The sequence below is a fragment of the Cygnus atratus genome, chromosome Z (assembly GCF_013377495.2).
Source record: "Cygnus atratus isolate AKBS03 ecotype Queensland, Australia chromosome Z, CAtr_DNAZoo_HiC_assembly, whole genome shotgun sequence".
Taxonomy (NCBI): Eukaryota; Metazoa; Chordata; class Aves; order Anseriformes; family Anatidae; genus Cygnus; species Cygnus atratus.
Window position 1 is genome coordinate 37,516,093 of NC_066396.1, and position 20,535 is coordinate 37,536,627.

General features: G+C 38.1%; 1 protein-coding gene across 2 annotated transcripts in view; it reads right to left on the reverse strand.

The window, feature by feature from the left end:
• PCSK5 (proprotein convertase subtilisin/kexin type 5) overlaps positions 1-20,535 on the reverse strand; it is a 251,843-nt gene that overhangs the window by 203,937 nt on the left and 27,371 nt on the right. For both annotated transcript variants that reach the window (XM_035558486.2, XM_035558488.2), the window contains exon 3: positions 197-310. In XM_035558486.2, coding sequence (XP_035414379.1) covers positions 197-310 — 114 coding nt within the window. The remainder of the gene's footprint in view (positions 1-196; positions 311-20,535) is intronic.

A 20,535-nucleotide genomic window follows, 5' to 3' on the forward strand; every position in this document is an offset into this window, starting at 1 on the left:
GCATTAATAAAAGTTTCCTATTGCAGGGCCCACTGGGAATTCTTGTAATACTTGCAAGGAGTTTACAGACCTTCATTAGTTACATACAAAAAGGAAGTTTGCTTCTTCTGAACACAGTATTTTCCCATTTCAAAATATCACAGCAGACAACTAAATGCTGGCATGAAACAAAGCCAATGACTCTTTATGTACTTACCATGTACCACATGCTTGGCCACTTGGGATCATTGAAATAAGTGGATTGGGTACCTCCAGGTTTATAATCCCTCTTTATCCTTCTTTTAACCACCTGCTGTTGTATCCACTCCACCTGCCAACCAGGAAAACATTTGGTAAGTGTTAGGGTTCCATGGAGATTATCAAGAAATGTGTGAAATCTTGGGAAGTTTCCCATTACCATCGTCCAAGACATATTTCATGTTAAAGAGTTCATTTTGGCAGTGGGAATGCACAGCTCACCTTGGCATATGGTTCACTAGGGAATACGTCCAATTTAGTTAGTGCTACAAATCTCCTTGAAAAACTACTTAAATCCCCTGCTAGAAAGATCTCATTGGCGATCATCTTTTGCATGCTATTATTTTATTATTTTTCATTATTAGAATAGAACCTTTTTCAAATTTATAACACCGGTTACTTTTACAAAGCATAACAGTACATCGCAATGAGAAATGAACTGAGTTTCTGATAGTTGTTTTATTTTTTCATTTAAGTCTGTTCCTGAAAATAAAAACTTTCAGTAAAATATTCAAATGTTGTGCTTAACCAATATCTAGATCACCTTCATCACTTGGAGTGAATAAAACAAAATTAAACTGTATTTTTAGCAGAGCAACTCTTTGTTAGGATTCTCTCAGCCAGGTGCTCTGGAACTTTATTTGAGGCAAAGTGCTAGTACAGGGAGAAAGAGACGGGTATTGAGCACAAGGGCAAATTAAACGACACCAACAAAAAGTGCTTGAAATAAGAAAGCAAAAATAAGGGTTAAAAACCTAGTTCTGAAAATCATATTCTTGTCTATCCGATTGCTCTTCAGAGATCCATCACACACTCCAGAAAGAGCGACACTGAAAGTGACATCAACCTTAGAGTAGATCGGACTCTGCAGTCATTTTTTCATTAGCTGGTCTAAATGGGAGCTAGTTTCTGTAAATGCAAATAGTATAACGATTCACAGGGAAACCTAGGTTACGTTTACACTCATCTAGCTTCCTGACAGCTCATATTTCTGCTGAATTGTTTCATGGGATATAACTATAAAAATTCAATTCAGCTCTCCCCAAGCAAGACAGCCATTTCCTCCTAGCACCCAACTCTGCACTTTTAACTTCTGCTGTTCATGAATATCTGTGTATGTACACACACATACATATAAAAGAAATTTACTTTCAGCTTACATATTTCTCTTTGTCACTTGTCAGAGATGGTATTAATATTTTCTGTATGCAGGCTAATCTCTACCATGCATTCACAATTCAGCTTCAAATCATGGGGTCCTTAGAGAGACATAGGTCCACTATGAAAATAGTGGACGCAGGTCCAGAAATTTTGCTTGAGATCCATACCACCTACACCTCTATCACCCCTAACATATGGTTTTGATTGTTTTCTTTAGAAAGAGGAACTGATTTTCTTCTCTTCTCAAGAATTAACTTCAGTGTCAAGACTGTTCTTCCAGAGAAGAAGTTGTCCAGTTTAAGAATACAGGATTATCACGAAACATTCACACAGAAATCCATTTCTCTAGTCTTCTCGTAACAATTATAAATCCTTTTCTACTTCAAAGAAAGATTCTGCTCCCCTTTCAGCTCAAGGTGAAATCCATCTTGGTGGACACCCTCTCAAGAATCTGAGAGCTGACTGACCCCATCAGATCTTACATGACCTCTTAGAGGTCCCTTCAACAGAAGTGGGCAGCTAATCAGTCTTAGGAATTTGATGTAGCAAAGTCTGGAGGCCTGTGAAATGTAGAGTGTAACTGGCCAGAGGACAAAAGAGGGAGAACCAAAAGACTTTGGTAAGCACAAAGTCTTAAGACTGATGAGACAGCTTTAAAATGGGTTCACTATTCCTCTTAAGTGAATCTCTCCTTCATGAAAAAAAACCTTATAACTGACCTTTAATGAACCTTACTTCCTTGTCACCTGCTGCTAATGTACGCTTTCTTTTCTGGACCCTCACAAAAGAAGCTTGTTTTTCTACAGTTTACTTCCTGCAGGTAGTCCAGCCCTCCCAATGCATCCAAATCCAGCTGAGACCATCCTATGTACCACTCGATTTCTGACTCAGTAGCTGCCTGGATTGCCTTAGACCAATGGACCTCTCTTCTTCTATTACTAATATTTAGCAGTCAATAACTAAAAAGCTTCAACAGGTCTGAATAAGCAAACAGGTCTGAAAAAAATGGTTTTCAGAGCTTACACAGACCCATCTTCCAAGCCTTATCATGAGATTTGACTGTAAGTGCTAGAAACATTTTCAACTGAAGGAGAGGTCCCAAGATTTCTATGCTAAAAGAGTATTTATTGTCACCTTGACTCATCCTTTAGCTGAAGGAATGAGTCACATGAGCATGTTACCCCATCTTTAAAAATTACAGAAAAAACTGTTTAAGTCAATAGATTTCAAAGTGGCACAAGCTACAAGCATACAGAGCACACCATGACATGTATGTTAACTCATTATGAAAACTCATCCATATCCGAGTCTGAAGGGAGGAGTTACAAAGGCCAACCACCAACACAATCTGAGGATCAGATACAGATGTGAAAAGGTCCACAAATTAAAAAGAATGAGATAGAAGAGAATTAAACTTTCTACCACTGCAAACTGACTCAGGTGCACGAACATTAATGGAAGAAGGTAGTCACCAACACTACTATTGCCTGTAATTCAGAGACACAAGGCATTAGGTTTGGCATTAGGGACTCCTCTGCATCAAAGCTCCTCAAAGAAGTACTGACAGCAACTGTGAGAACTGTGAAAAACACCTATCTTTTGTAAATGAGGCCAGAGGAGTATGAAATATTCCAGGAGGCAGCATGACCCACACTAGTTAATACCATTTCTATATGGCGGAACAAGAGGGGTTTTCCTGACAAGACAAATCACAAAACTCTTTACTATTCACTGTGAAAATATGTTTTCTCCATTTATTTACTCCCTATTCAGCTGAAAATATCTGCTGATCATTAAAAAGACTGAATGTAAAGGCATCATAGTGCATATGGAGACTGATACAACCTTATATTGATGCCTCAAAAAAAAAAAATCAATTAATTCCTTTTCTCTCTTTTCCCTTTATCCAAAATGACATTACTGAGAACAATTATCAGATAGTTCTTTAGTTCAAGCAATCACAAACATGGTCTCACTGTGCAATTCCAGTTTATTGGAACAATAACTTGACACATAAGGAACTCTGTATATGCATATGTTTGTATTTGTGTACATGCTGTACAATAGCTTGTATCAACTGAGTTAATATGCAAGCCAGTAGCATAGCTGATGGTTAGCTTTGAGTGATACATGGACAGATATTTTTAGGATCTTATTTACCATCTTTTAACAAAAATTGGACTGTTCTTCAGAATATGTGTTTGTTGCAGGCCCTGCCCCTAATACATTCTGGATGTTTTCCATAATTCCTATTTCCTCAGCTCCTAGAAAAGTTAGGGAAAACATATGAGAGAGTAATTTTGCAGAAGAGCTGTGCAGCATGCATGTTCAGACCCAAAGCCAGAAAAAGAAAGGTAACTGCTTGTCTTCACGTAAGACCTAACAACAATTTCATGTATGCATAAAATTACTATAAATAAAATAGTCATTTGATTTTGTTCAAATACAGGGAAAAGCAAATGACATGTCTGCATGGAATGTGTGCGGAAGATAACACAGGTAGCTCTGTAATGGCAGATATGATGTAAGGAGGGCTCATCTTGGGCATCTCTGGATATCCATGTAAATGGAAGGGGGAAGTCAAAATGACCATTCACAGACAGCAACTGTGGACTGTCTTGAGGGAGACAGGATGCTTGACAGAGTCACCCAAAACAACACAGCATTCTTGATCACGTTTCTGAGTATAACCTTGTCTGTAATATTTTTAGCAAACACTTTCTGTTGGAAGCTGTTGGAAGCTGCTTAGTAATTGTTTTATACTGAGTATACACTGATACACTCACCTACAATGTAATTTAAAACATCCAAGAAAACCCATATTCTCATTTGAGAAGCCAATGCATAAGGTGTACTTTACAGAAAATACCACTGCTAGAGAAATATAACACTTTACTCCACTAAACCCTAAGGTTTGTTTATTTTCTCTAAAAAAGGGAAGAGAAAAACTTGCCAGTAGTCTTCAGTCTAAGCTAAATTGTACAATTACTGGGTTATATTAATGAAGACCAGGTCAAGACTCAGCAGTTATTTTAGTATCTCCTTTGAGTATTTTACGGGTATTCATGCATACCTCACTGTGAATGCCTGGTATATACTGGATTTCTTTGATTCTGTATGAAAAGAGCTCATTTGTATAAAAATATTTTCTTTAAAAAAGCATCCACACTTTTTAACCTATAGGCCTTGAAGGAAAATCTCTGGAGTAATTGATTATACAGATTCCCACCTCTTGCCAAAAGGAGACTCTATGCGAACAATGAGGTGCATTTTAACGTTTCCATAAAGTCACACTTACTGAGGGGGAACAGTGCACATTTTCCCATTGACTTCAGCTTCGAAAGTTCCATTTCCTGAATGTCTAGAAATCAAAGCCAAGCCAGATTGGAGACCAAACTATTTTTTTTTTTAAATCATCACTTCCAGTCTCCTCACTTCAGCACTCACAGGCTTGTTCTGTGCACGATGCAGTTCTTCTTCACAGACCTGCACAAAACAATGCTATAGAATAAAAGCTGCTCTGAGCTCATTCTAGCATGCCACTCTTTTATCCTCTTTAAATGCTAAATAATATAATGAAATATCATCTCTATGTGAAACAAAACTATTTTCACTTTCATTTATTGAAAGTATTACTTTCTCATTCATTGAAAAAGTAGCCCCACATAAGAACGCTGCATAAGATCTCCACTGTAATAAGCTATGACAAAAAGTTTGAAAAGCAAAGGGGAAAATTTAACATGCTGGAAAAAGAAAATCCACCCATTTATCAAAGCACTGTGATTTTTAAAATACAAACACCAGACAATCTTGTGAAACAACATTTACTTTGTTTTTCATATATGTCATGAGGGGGTCTACGTGAATAAATATTTTCAAATTGATTAAAAATATGTCAAGTCCAACATGTGAAAATGTTATTATCAAAAAGCAGAAGATACAAGCAAGTTGAAGGCATACTCCTTTGCATTTTGAGGAAAAAATGCACAAGGAAAAGGCACCCTAACTCTGAGGTAATATATACATTTCATAATAAAATCTATTATTTTTATGTTGCAGAGTTAAACATGAAGGTGTGGGTCTTCAGTCTATGAAAAAGAGTTGCTGAAGGTGCCAATCCCAAACATAATCATGGCTTTATTCCTCATACTGACATCATTCACCACACCATTCTGCCACATGAACAGTATAGATAAAAGAGAAAGAAAACCAGAGAAAACTCAAGTAGGGAATGTGTAAAGTATCATTGAGCAAGCAATGAATCTGTATGGAGTCAGGTTGGATGAGCAAAAGGGGCAACAGTTATGTAGAAAGCTGGACAGTATTCCAGCACTTTTACTTAGAATTTGACTATAAAAGGAATTGCCCCAGATGAGCATCCTGCCTCTCTGTAGGGACAGTCTCAGGCTGCACCTGGCACACCTCATCCTTCACACACCTAAAACCCTGAACACCGACATTTGAATGAACTCCAGGCTGAAAAATGACAGGAGTGAGCCTGGCTCTCTCAGAGGCAGAAAATGAGATTATGCTTGGCCCATACCAGGCCATTAGAGAAAAACTGTTCCTACTGCTCATGGGTAGCAAAAACAGTCAGTTATGTATCTTAGTTGTGCCATCATCATATTTTCTGTGACACATGCTATATGTAAACATATCATTTGACAATACTGTCCATTTGCATTTCACATTCAATTGAAGACAAGAAGTCAAAACATTCAGGATCAAAGAATATTGGAGGATATACTAACACCCAAGGGACATAACCTGGCTGTGGAACAAGTGAGACCCAAGCTGTTACTCAGCAATGTAGGAGGGGTGGTTGAGACTGCCGGAACACCTCCTCTTGCCCACTTGCAGAGTCATGAAAGTGAGACTCCCACAGTTGGATTACTCTGCTTAAGAGGAATTGTGTATTTTTTTAAATAATTGAACAGTAGGCTATTTTCCTAACCTATCAGTATTCTCTGACTTGCAGTAGCAGCAGCCGCTTTGCACATAAAAATAGATGAAGACAGTTGGATAAAAGAGCTGTTGACATAGGTCAAAAGCATGGAAAATTATTGCAGATGTCATTTCACAAACTGCAGGGGTCTAAAGTTGGATAAAAAGTCAATGAATCCAGCAGTGCTAAGTGATGAATTCTTGCTGATTGACAATATGCTTCTTCAGCAAGGGTCAATGACAATCCACAATCAAAGAAGTTGTCATAATTATGCTACACATAATCTCAAAAAAAAAAAAAAAGCAGATGTTAAGACAGGCTGGATAGAGAAAGGGAAGGCAGACAAGAAAAGAAGGCAGCAGAGCAGCAGAGAACACATGAGATTACTACTTAAACCCAAAGAAACACATCTTGCACAGCAGTAGGAAAAGCTACAGCAGTCTGACCTGTGGAACAAAGCCGAAATTCAATGCATATTTTTCCATCTTATAGCTACAGAAACATGAGTCAGTCCTGATACGAATTAATTGGTTTCTTCCTACTTTGCAACATACGAGTAACCCATTATAGCGCTACAGGCATACTTCCACATCTGTGAGGTACACTGATCCACAGCTGTACATGCAAACAGATCTGAAACACCCACTGCCTTTCCTCTGCATCCTTCCCATCTCCAAATCTCAGAGCTCTTCACATACGTCAACACAACTCCGCCTCCAACTGTGTGTGGCAGGAAAGTCTTCTGCATGCTTCAGGAACAAGACCTGGGGAATACACAGGGAAGCAACGCAAGAGAAAAGGGCACAGCCTGGCTAGAAGTGGCGCTGCACAGTCCTGGCCTCAAGGAAGTTTATTACCAGCTGGCCCTGCTGCTAGCAGTGGCACCATAATTAAATCTTGGAGAAGCTCAGTGTGTGTGGCCAGAACTCATGTCCCGCTGGAAAGGCAGGGAACAACGACAGTGGCAGAGGCAAAAAGACCCACATTATCTCTCCTTGGGGAAGTCTCACCAGATATTCCATTCACAGGTGCAACTGCAGCAGTTGCTGAGCAAACTTGACCGTGACCTCCACCACACTCCCCTCTTCCACGCTGTACCTCAGCAGACCACCAAGCAGCTCAAAATTGCACAATGCACATCACAAGGTGGCTTCGTGGCAGAGCTGAGAATAAGTCCCAGGGAGCTTGGTGGCTTGCAGCAGCAGCAGCACCAGCTGTCCTAGGCAAAGTGTGTCTCAAGTAGCTGGGGATTTTTCCCTTCTTAGGGCTGGAAGTGCCCTAGTCAGCTCAGATACTTCTGGTTCTGTTTCTAAGGTAACTCAGCCTTGGAAAAGTCAGGAAAACTCTTTGCTGCACCAGCTTAAAAGCAACTCTTATGTTTATACAAGGTACTTTATCATTTATGACCCCAGGTCAGACAGTTCACCTCATAACAACTCAAGAGCTACAAGGGAACACAATTTTTAAGAACAAAACCAAAAACCACTATAAATGATAGGTCTGTTAGGTACAGTACCTAAAGTTCTGCTTACACCACTACATACAATGCTAGTGTATCTATACATGAAACAGTATAATAATCTAGAATTCCAGTATGTTATGAAGATTAGCATTAACATCACTCCAAATGTAAGCTGATATGCTGCAACTTCATCTAATTAGGCCTACAATTGTATCTTCTTAATAAACTGAAAGGCTGATGCTGAACCCAGTATCCACAAGGGAATAAAACTTCAAGATCTCTAAACTTAATTAGCTTTGGAGTTTAACATCTAGCAGTTGAAATATCTCGAGGTTTATGTTTATATTACTGTAGCAATGATGATATATATATATATATATAAAGTAGAAATTTTTGATGGATTTTTTCTTTCCTTAGGCTAGTCATACAACTCATTATAAATGATGTAAGTACTTCAGATATCTGCATGTGCTAATTTCAGATGGCTTTAAATCATTTACTAAATGACTTTTTAGGAAGACAAATCTCCCACTGAGTCAAATTCAAAAACACCAGTGTAATTCCAAAGATGCAGATTTGGTCAAGGGTTTGCCATAGATTCTACTGTCACAGATAAAAACCACAGCAGTTTAGCAAATCCACTGAAAATTTCTGAGATAGTAGAAATATTCCATAATTAAGTGATAACAATATCCATCAGTGGCATACCAGTCTTGCCAAGGCAAATACAGGGTGTTTTACCTGAGTAGTCTCTTCATTGACCAAAATCCCATTGAAATCACCCCCGTACAATATTGTTGCCCTCTACAAAAGATGAAACCACCACCTACTATTCAGTGCATTTCCTGCCATTTTGTGTAATGACACTTTGCCAACATGTAACTTTTTGTCATATATCCACCATGGAAAAATTCAGTCACAGAGCATATACCACATATCAAATCAAGCATTTGTTTGTTTGTTTGTTTGTTTCTATCAGAGTACTTTAAGCCACATGACAAGTTGATCCTTTTGTTTTTTTTTTAATTGTGTTAGTATCACTGCTGTTTAGTATATTCCTAATCATAAGAAAAGGATCTTCCTTCCTTCCTTCCTTCCTTCCTTCCTTCCTTTCCTCCCTCCTTCTTTCCTTCTTTCTTTTTCTTTGTTTCTCTTTCTTTCTTTTTCTTTCTTTCTTTCTTTCCTTCTTTCTTTCTTTTCTTTCTCTCTTTCGTTCTTTCTTTCTTTTTCTTTCTCTCTCTTTCTCTCTTTCTCTTTCTCTCTTTCTCTCTTTCTCTCTTTCTCTCTTTCTCTCTTTCTCTCTCTCTTTCTCTCTCTCTTTCTCTCTTTCTTCCTTTCTTCCTTTCTTCCTTTCCATTCTAAACCCACCCTGTTCCTAGCATATACTTAAAATGTTTAGAATTCAAAACTGGGGGAAAAGTACGTGTCTCAAGATTCATTTTCAGAGTTTTGAAACACTAAATTAAAAAAAAATCGAGTTTTGCTCTTTTTGGAAATATCCACGGTATATTTTACACCATTCCATGTCACTAGTTCTTTGGCATTTCAAATCCTTTGTGGCACAAGTTGAGGAATGTTCCTATTCTTTCCTTGGCCAACCTGTATGTTTCTGATCTACCTCTCAGATCAAGAGAAGGGACTCATTAGCATTGCCTCTTCCAGAACAAGTAGTAGTGAATAATAATAATAATAATAATAATAATAATAATAATAATAATAATAGGAAACATTCTGTGCCCTTTAAGCCATTGCTGGTTTAATCTCTCTTTTTCTCTGTGTGTGACCCAAGCTTCAGCACAGTTCTATCTGTCCTGAATTCCAGTCTTGCAGCTGGCAGTGAAGTGTGCTGCTATGAAAATACTGATTGGTGCAGCTCTTAAACATCATCATCACCTTCTGAAATAATCTGCAGAGCTACCTGTGAAAGACACATGCAGCCAGCCTGAGGAAACATTGCAGTCCAACTGCCCAGCAAATGAAAAATTTTCCTTTCCTACATCCAGTAGGCTGAAGAAAAGCAAATGTTGTTTCAACTGAAGTACTATTCCCACACCTCAAGAACTGCTGACAGTGCTTCCAGCGAGGTGGTATCTCTCAATTTCTGCAAGTCAGACCACATAAAAGCTGGAGTGATGCTTGATTAATGAACCTGCTGGTTACTGCTTTGCTTTATTTTAAAGCCCTGAGTGAAACATGGGCAACATCTTGGCTCGGTAACTCCCTGACAGTCCCTGTGCACATTCTGACATAAGAAACGTGCCAAGAGCAGTCACTTAGTTATGGATTCATTTCTCAATGCTCATAATTCACAATGTTATTCGTATTAAAAAATTGAGAAAAAGAAAATAATGAGCATTATTTCCATGGCTCTCACTTATGGGACAGACTTTCTAGTTGTATATACCAAAGCTTTTCAGGCTCCAGTCAGACCATTCACATAAGGTTGCAGTGTGGTCTGTACAGTCTTGCCAAAATTTCTGTTATCTATGTTTATGTCACTTGAAAGCTCATAAAGCTCATAAAACAATGAGCTTTATGAGCTATTTCTACTTTGTCTTCTGTTACGATAAAAAAAGTTTCAAAAGGGCTAATATAAATGTGATTCTTCGTGATTACAGGGTATGAATACTTTCTGTACCAATGCAACCTTTTTTTTTTTTCTTTTCTGACAAGACAATCTTAAGTGTGCAAACATGCGTCTTCTGAACTATACAAACATAGGCTTTTTTTCATATCATCTGGGATGTGCTACAGAAGATGTCTCCTTTTGCCAGGGCAGACATTTCAGGAACTTCAAATGATGTCCTCTCCAGACTATTTCATCAAACTATATCTGGGTTCATAAAATGACAAGCAAGTTTGCCCTCCGTGTACACTTAGCAGTTACAGATCTCACTGGCAGCTTCCTGCATCCAAGGCAAGTGAAGCATGTTGACACAGCAAGAATCCAGGAAAGAGGCACAAAATGATGAAAAGAACAGAAAAATAGATCCACAATGAAATGGTTCTTGGAGGTTTTCCTAGCAGAGAGGAAGTCTAGGGGTGTTCAGGTCATAGCGTCCAAACACATATGAAGGTCACCAATTGGCTATAAAGGAATATTCTTCAAACTCACAGACAGTTACAGCAATGTGAAACGGCTAGAAGTTGTTAAACTGGATAACCCCAGATAAAGGAAAAATAAAACAATCTAAAGACTTCTGGAAACTCTCCATTGCTGGAAATATTTTAATAAAAATTGGAAGATTTCTAAAAGCTACGCTCTGCTTCAGATAAAAATTCCAGGGACCCATATGACATCTGGTCAAAGATGGTTCGACTGGATGACCACAATGTTTCCTTTTGGTCTTACAGACTGTGAGTCTATTGGCAACTGTATTTTGGAGAAATAGTTTCTTAGGAACACCATGGAAAACAGAAACCTGTTTAGAATTCAGAAACTCTGGCTTTATTATACTTTCACATACAGTTTTTGTAACTGCTATTGACGAAACAGTGGACTGACTCTGAGTTTGGTAAACAGACTTAAAAAGAAATTTTTAATTAAAATTATCTTTACTTAAAAAGTAAACATAAACTGATATTCTGGCCTGTATATTTACAGAAAAATTCAATGTTAATGGGAGTGACAGAATTTACTCCCCCTCGAAAAAGTGGAAAACAATAATCTAGGTTAAATACAGCTTATGCAAGCAATAGTCAACACACCAATGGATATGACTGCTTACAGTGGATTATAGGGAAAGGATTTAAAGTGAGAGTGTTTTACTTTACTAAGATATTGTGTGTATTCATACAATGCTCTATGTGACACCAAAAGCAATACATTTCCCCAGAATAAAATACAGAGTTCTTGCTTTGTCTTGGGATGTCTTTCCAGCTCCCTATCCCTGCTCTTTATTATCTGTTAATAACTCTAGATATAATAAATTATCTATGTGTATCATCATTATTTGCTGTTCACCATTTAGATTATCTGGGTGAAAAACTGCCACTAGAATTGAGTGAGATTGTTTTGTCTGTCAGAAGCAGGCAGAGAGATGCATAAAAATGTTGATGCACTCCATCAGGAACATATATTGCTGCCAGAAAATTTTCCAAATGCAAGAAAAAAAAAAGAAAAAAAAATCTTTAATCCATTTTCTATGAATATCCTGCACTATAGCCGATATCATCAGTATCAGAAGAAGCTGGATCCCCTCAGGAAATAGTGTGTAAAAGCTGCTCTGTCACATTCCTACACATTCTGCTCTGAGATGCTCCTTTCCAAAGCATGTTTTCTTTCAATCTCTCTCTCTCTCTAGTCTGACATTCTGGCATTTGGCCCTGCAGGATCAGCTTTTTCCAGAATGGTGCATCTTTCTGTAGTTCAAAACTAGGATCTCTTCACTTCCTCCTCTTCTGACTCTTGCTGATATCCAGCAATTTTATACCCCAGCAGCCGGAGCAGCAATTTGCTAACTCTCTGCCACTAGCAATGCAAACTGACTCTAATGACAGCAAAAGCGCATTTTGTATAACACAAGACCATTGCAGCTGTCAGAGATGCTGTCTCCCCTGGCAAGCTCCTAGAGCACAGATTAGGAATGAAAGGACTAATTCCTCTTGCCTATTTTTGAACATTTAGTTTCCCTATCATTTTTCACCTATAACCCATTTCGTTGACAAAAAAATGCAGGAGCTTGTACTAGAACTGTAGAGAAACTCAAATGTTATTAACACCTAACAGCATCCATAGACTAAGGATTGACAAGTGCTTTCTTTTTTCACCCTCTGCTATTTCACATTTATAACTGCTATGATGAAATAGTTATTCTATGGATTTAAATTTCTCACACACAGATTTATCTAAAGAGTTTTTGTCATCTTTAAGGCTGAGCAAAATCCTTTAGCAGTTCCTGAACTGTGAGATGAATGTAACACCCATTGCCTTTTTAGTCTGCAAATGGATCTTCTTTTTCTCTTCCTTTTTTTAATTTTATTTTTTTATTATTATTATTTTTTAATGTATCACTTGCAGTGTGTGATCTTGATTTACTTGCATTGCATGCCCCTCATTAAAGGTCATTTTCGAATAGGCTGAGCACTCCCAGCTCACACAGGGAGAGCCGACCAGGCAGATGTGTAGTTATGCAAGAAAGCAACAGCCACGTGTTTAGAAATCCTGACAGAGATGCTGAGACAATCTCATCCCTGAATGCAAAGATTTTAGAAAGCATTTAGATAACTTAAGGCACACAAGAGAACCTAATGATGCTGATTAACTACATGGCATGCCTCATATACCTTGCATGCTCTCAGCAAAAGTGGCTGGGACCTCTACTAGTCCCTGCTCAGATCAATCACCAACTGAGAACTCCTAAAGCATGCTGCACTGTACCACAGTTCACACTGCCCAGGTAATTTCTCCACCCTTTACCCATGCTGTGAAACCACCATGCTTCTGATATCAAAGGGTCTTCTGATGAAGCAGCATAGTGACAAAAGTTTTCCTGCCTTGCTTTTAATGTTTCTTTAACAAACATTCAACTTCACAATTATGATATCCTGAAAAGTTATAATACCTAAAGACTATGGGGTTATGAGGTAGGAACTAAAGCAAATATTCACAAATAAGTATTTGTGCCCCAAGTACTTTTATATTTTAAAGATAAATGTTAAATGCTAAAGCCAATGTTAAATTTGCTGTTAGGTGTAGTATGCACTGGACTTTTTCCTGAATCCACCCACTGTTTGGGTCAGCACTGCAGCTCCAGTAAAGATTATAGACTGGTAGAAAATGCAGGAGCATGTACTCCTTTACGACAAATATAAAGGAAAGGTTACACAAGGTGATTGTAAAAAAATATCACTTTTAAACAGGTTAGATCTAGGTTTTAAGATACCAGAATATAGTTCTTTTTTGTTCACTTCTATGGGTGACCGTGAAGGGAAAACATCTACAAAACTGTTTTCCCTGATTTGTCTCCAAAATCAAAAACTTAAGAGGGACATTATATTCTGAGCCTTAAATCTGACCAATTGTGAATGTAGCACTATATACTTTGGAAATATTTATTCCCTATATAGCAATAGTATCCCCTGAAGGGAGTTTTCCTCCTAAAGAACATTTCTATGTATTTCGAAGGTCCTAAACAAAATTTTGTAGCAAGATTGAGACTACAGTCACAAATACTGCCACTGATCCTAACCTCTGCTCTACGTATTTACTCAAGAGACAATGGATCTTAACAGCATAACACACACCTTGAAGCAAAAATGTATGAGTACAGTAGGCATGCGTCCCAAATTCACCAAGCGCAGAGAGGTCAAAGAACTACACTTCTCAAAAGAAAAATGCTTTTAAACAGCTCTGAGCTTAAATCCTGCCTTTTTTATTTTTTAACTATTAATGTTTATATTTTTATTATTTTTATGTTGCTTTGCAAATTTCAGAATAGGTTCCATCTTTTTATTTATTTATTTATTTATTTATTTATTTTTATTCCTTAATAGAGTCTCTTGCAAAGCACCAGGCCACAGCATACATGTTTTGTGTTTTGATTTTGCTCCAAAACCAGAAGGTTCCAAATTCATCATACGACCAATGAGATCTTCCTCATTTTGACTACTCTTGTCTCAGGAGAGCTTAGCTACTTCTCTGAGAGACGGCTGAGCTGTTGCCTGGCTCTTCAGGGTCAGTCAACATCTTTCTCATTGATGATGAAGTGCAGAGAACACAACAGCAGATCTACCACAATCCCCATACACTATTTCATGCTGGAATTGGGTATTAGCCACCTGGTCTGATGCTGGACTGTGACGCTGGGATAACTTGATAAAAAGGGTGAAGAAGCACTGCACTTTTTCACAGCATATGACTGTTCAAAATCTCTACCCGACTCCTTCCCAACTTGTGGTCTTTCAGTTTTCTGGCCCATCTCAGTACCAACTTATAAAAACAACTATATGAAAATAGCAAGAGAATGACATTCTGCTGAGTTTTTTTGTTTCATTTTGTTTCATTCCTCAAACCATTTGCTACACTAATTAGGAAGTGAGCCAGTTGAAACCTCTAGACTAATCTCCAATTCTTGCCCAATGGGTAACAGTGAGATTGACATTGCCAAGTAGTTCTGTAAAATGACCTGGCAACCAGAAAATTACTATGTTCTGAAATCTAACATTTTTTAATGCACAAGCAATTAAGGAATAGAGGGGACAAAAACCCTTTGAGGCAGTTGCTAACAACTGCAATAATTATGATGAGACTGAAATACATGTAGGTAATCAACCAAGATCATTTATGTCAAGAAACACTTTGATTTTCTCTGAGACTGGACATTTTTCTTTCCTAAAATTACATTACACTGAATTCCTATTGGCCATTTTTCTGTTTTTAATAGAAAACATCAATAGATAATTCCCCTAGGTAGTTTCAGTAACTATTTTTGAGGTTTTCTTTAGGTGCTAATTGAAAAGTCAGCTATCTTATGAATATCATAATAGAATTAGACATTAACAAAGCTTTTATTCTTCACAAATAAGTCTTGGTCCCATTAGTGTTATGATTATCTTCATTAAATATTTCTACCCATTGTAGCCAAATGAAGAGAAATTGCCATTATATGACAAAATTTGCTGATTGAAGAACATTATCTCCTGTTATAGCAGCATTGGATTTGGCCTGAACAGTGCAAGGGTGCAACCACATATGTGATACATCCAATTCACACTTTGTGAATGTACTCTGGATTAAGCCTTTCATCTTTAGGTTGCTGTCATTCAAGGTTCAGTTTTGAGCTGAGTTTGTATCATCCATAGGCCAAACATGTCCCACGTGTCCAAAAGGAGCACCACATTTTAGGTTGCTATTCTCTAGCTATGCCTGACCTCTTCAGTTGGATTAGATGATCTTTGAAAGTCCCTTCGCATTAAACTCTCTCCTCTCCTCTCCTCTCCTCTCCTCTCCTCTCCTCTCCTCTCCTCTCCTCTCCTCTCCTCTCCTCTCCTCTCCTCTCCTCTCCTCTCCTCTCCTCTCCTCTTCTCTCCTCTCCCCTCCTCTCCTCCCCTGACCGCTCCTGTTCCCCAGAAAGATAAGCTGTTTCACCCTACCTTCCCTGGTTCTTCAGGTGTCATGCTGGTACAGGCAAGGGAGAAACTTGCTACAAAACACATCTGCAGTTCCACTCCAGCACTGCTCTTCTCACTGGGATTTGTCACTGTGCTTTTCCTCCAGATCTAGGCACTTTGCAAACTGGAATCCAGTCCATGGTGGCTCACAAATGAAAATGAGCCTGATGCTGTCATGCAACCTCAGCACAGCAAAATTGACCTTGATTCCTGCTGAAGCAATGCAGGCTCCCCTGGGATTTTTCCTGATGGAGAACGTGATATAAACTAAGACTAATATACCAGGCACCCCTATAAGGAGAGATTTCAATCACCATTTCACAAACAAAATACCAGCTGTCTTGTGCAAACTTTACAACAACATGATGTGCACTAGAGCAAAACTAATTATAGCAGGATCTGATGCAGTTGCTTATCAGTGAACCGCAACTTCGTAGCTCAGAAAGCTCCGCAAAAAGATCCAAGCTGCAGGTTGAATTGCTCACGTTTACATGAAACTTTTTAACACTATGGAGACAGGTACCAAAGGGAGATGTTGCTGTGCCCTCACACATTGTGATTCTGTTCATGTTCCAACTCACTGGCAACAGACTCCTTGAAACTGCAAGCCTGATTCTTGATTTTGACTAAACTAAAGGATTACACATGTAAAAGCTCTTTGAGGCAATTAAATTAGGATTCCACAGTGGTAAATATTTCATTAGTTAACAACTAACTTAAGCCCACCAGTCAAACTCTGAATATGGAAATCAGTGTGACAGTTCCTATTATTTCACTATCAAGTCGTATTGATTCTTTGTCCTCTGAGCGCTCATGCAGATTATGGCTACCTGGGCAGACTTCAGTAACTCACTTGGTCCCGGTGTTTAACACTTCTGTTACTCTGTTTGGCTAACAAAATCCTCCTGTTCACTAAAGAGGTTTAACAACGTAGCAGTTAGCACTGCCTATATGAAACACAACCTTACCCACAACAGCATTTTCGTCAGAGTTTCTCTAAGCTTTCAGTCCATGATGTCAGCTCTTAAAAGCCCAAGGGCTTAGTACTGTAATGAAATTATTCATTCCTGCTGAATTTTGTTCCTCCTACATGAAATACAAATTATTTTAAGCTTTGTTTTCTCCTTACTCAACCTCTCACTCCAATCTCGGCACATTTAAACTCACAAATAATTGGAAAACACAACCTGATGATGTTCATCCTGGCATTGAAAATTTTGACCCTCCTCTCTACTTGCAATGAACATTCTGATCTCTACTGGTTAACTGTATTACTTCCCAAAGGTAATCTCAACAAGCAGTGGCATAATCCTTGCCAAAGCAAGACCATCACCTTGTGATGAAATCCGTCCTCTCTCCTGATCTTTAGGCAACTATCTCCTCCATCAACACAGGATATTATTTAGCAGTGTGGACTGGTGCAAGCCCTGCTGCAGAGCTGCATAATAAAATATTTACTGCTGCTACTGTTCTGCTCCCTTTTGACCTCTCACAAACAGCCACAATGTCCTACAAGTATTATGAACACAATTCTGCCATTACCTTTCCAACCTCTGAAGTCAGCCCAGACCACTTGGTGTTGTCTCCTCAGAGATAAACTTGCTAGCGTTTTACATGCTGCAGCCACCAGTCCCATTTGGCTTGTTTTGGCAGAGATAAGAATCCCATGCACACACACTACTACAGCTTTGCATCACCAAGTCATACAGATCTGCTTTTTGTTTGGTTTCGTGAGACTGGGTGAAAGTAAGTGTCTGGAGCAATGTTTCCACCAGGTATTCTGATCCTGGAGCAGAGGTGGCAAAGGCATGACATTTCTGCACAATCCAGCTCAAGCAGGGTGTCTTGCTGAAATTAGGTAGCTTTCCTTCTTATTTCAATGAAAGTGAGACTGGTAATCTTTCAGCTTTTAAAATGTGAGACTGAACCTGACCCACCAGCTAGGAGTTCAAACCACAAAGAAACTTATCTGAAATAAATTAAAATTAAAAAAATATGTCATCTCAGTTCAGACTGACAAACAAACACTAATGCTGTAAAATGTTTTCCCCATTAGTAAATGTGACATTTTACAAGAAGTCGAATTACTAATTTTACATTTTGAAGCATTGCTATGGGCCACATTTCTTTTTTAGATCCCTATTGTGATGCAAAGCACTGGGGACCTTCATAAGCAAAACAGAACAAACTTTAGTTTGTATGTACATAGATTTGAATATTTATCAATGCTAAAATTGCATTTTACTACGTTAAGAATGTATTCTTCTAGGATTATTGCTTTGCCATTTATACTGCTTGATTTTAAGGGACATTTTTCTCCATACAAGTCCCAAACTTCATTATCACAGCCCTTCACTACAAACTCTTCATCTCACGTAACAGTTTCCATTATGAAAAGACAGCTTTCTCATCTATACTGTCCACTTAACTTCTATGTACCATTGCTATGTGCAAAGTGCTTTAACTATCACATTTCATTGGAACTGTAATCTCTTCAGTGATAGAAAATCTCCATTGGATTTTCTTCATGTTTGTATTGATGTAAAGTGACTTACATGTCACTTACAAGTGACGTGTGACTTACATGGTGAGGTTGCAATTATATTTTGCATTTTTTTCACCTTGTGTACCTTCATTTCACCACTGGGGCAAAACCAGAGGTGCACCACAGCTTTTAATTCCCACTTCTAGAAATGTTGTGTTAGTATGACTTCAGTAGAGGTCCTACTAGCAATAAACACATCCATTCCATATCAGAATTAGAGATTCATGAACCTTTCAAGTATGCACTGACTCTGTCCATCTTCCCCCTTCTGTTTTGCTCCCATTGATTCACACACCACCAAAATAACTTTGCTGAGCAAATTCAACTGATCTAAAAAGGCTCTCAGTTCATGGTATGGTGCTTTCACTGATCCATGCCAAAAGCCAACCAGAAGTATCACATCAGTTGGAGAGACTCTGCTCTGATTCCACAGCCTTCTTTCATGCCTTTTGTTTTGCTAACGACTCATAAGAAACAACTATGCAACTACAACCAAGACTAGAAAAGATGTTGTGGAGAAAGCTATCTTTCAAATTTTCTACATGACAATCTATGTTTTGGACATTAAAGCCACACTTGGGCATCTCTTCTTAAAACTATTTGATTCATTTCTCCTCTAGGCAAGGATGTGGATGAAAACAGACAAAGTCACGTTACACTGCATATTCTTTATCTTTCCATCTAAATAGAGAGTAGTATTTGTTTAATGTTGAGACAATTGTCAAAATGTGTAATACACTAATCAGTTTATGCTCCCTGTTGGACTTATTCATGTAATATATAATGGTGTCATGAAGGTTTTGTAGAAAAAAAAAAAAGATCAAGCCAAAGATCATTAAAGTGATTCATTAATTGAAATCCACAACAGCAGTTTTTTATACTACCTATACGTCTTTCCTGTTATAGTCACACAGTGAAATCAAACATTATTCACACGAGTAGTTTAGAAATACCAGATTTCAAAATGGTTCTTTCATTACATAAAGGTAACTTATGTAAGGAATTTCCCCTCAATAAAAATTCCAACATTTAAAATTTTATAAAGCAGCAAATTAGTGATCCACATCTGAAGCAAGCACAGATCAAGCAATTGTGTGTACATGTTACACAGAGAGGATTTTAAGCATTAACCAAGCTACCATTAAATGATTTTGAAAGTACACAAATCTTAGTGTTCCCTTGTTCACAAATACACATGCCATCTAATCTGCTGCAAATATTGGCATTAGATACAGTGACACTCATAAATATAATGACAAAAATACTGGTATTTTTATGTTCTCAAAGCCATGTGACGTGCCTTTCTTAAGATTAAACCTTTTGTTTTTAAAAGGTCCAGCTTATACAATACAATTGAATTTCCAGCCTATTTTAATAGTCATGAAATGTTATAAACAAGCTGGCCTTTATGCTACAAATACGTTTGTATTTTAACATGTCTACATCCGCACAAGAATTCCCAAACCCAGATTCTGTGGAGCCATCACAAGATGAATCACAAACACTTTTACCAGAACACAGTATTGGACTGCCAGCTTTCTCTTCTCTTTAATGTATAGAATCATTAACAGGTTGAGTACCTTGCACAGCCCTCACTAGAGCTTCTCAATATTTCAGTGATATTTAATAATGACGCAGAAATTGGGCAGTGAGACTCCTGCACCAGCAGCAGCACAGAATACTGCATATGGGACAAGACCTAAATGGTATAACATGAAAGGCACTAGAAAATCAATTATTGCCCTGATTTTCTGCTGTGCTCTGCCATACAGTCTCTCACAGTTCAGGGCATAGTAATCAAGGCCAGCTGCCAACAGTGCAGAAGTGGTATTTGGAAACTGGGTAAAATAAAAAAGTTCATGGTGGTATGTGCATATGAACTTGCATATTTGCATGTAAATTACTGCACCTCCACGTGCGTAGGAAACAGAGTAAGCTGATGCAAGTGCAAACACTTTTCCTTACTCTTGCAGAATGACCTATTGCAAGCACAGTCCCTGCTGTCTGAATGGTGGGTCTCTGCACTTGTGGGAACAGATATGAGTACAGTAGTCAAACTGCTTTTTCTTTTAC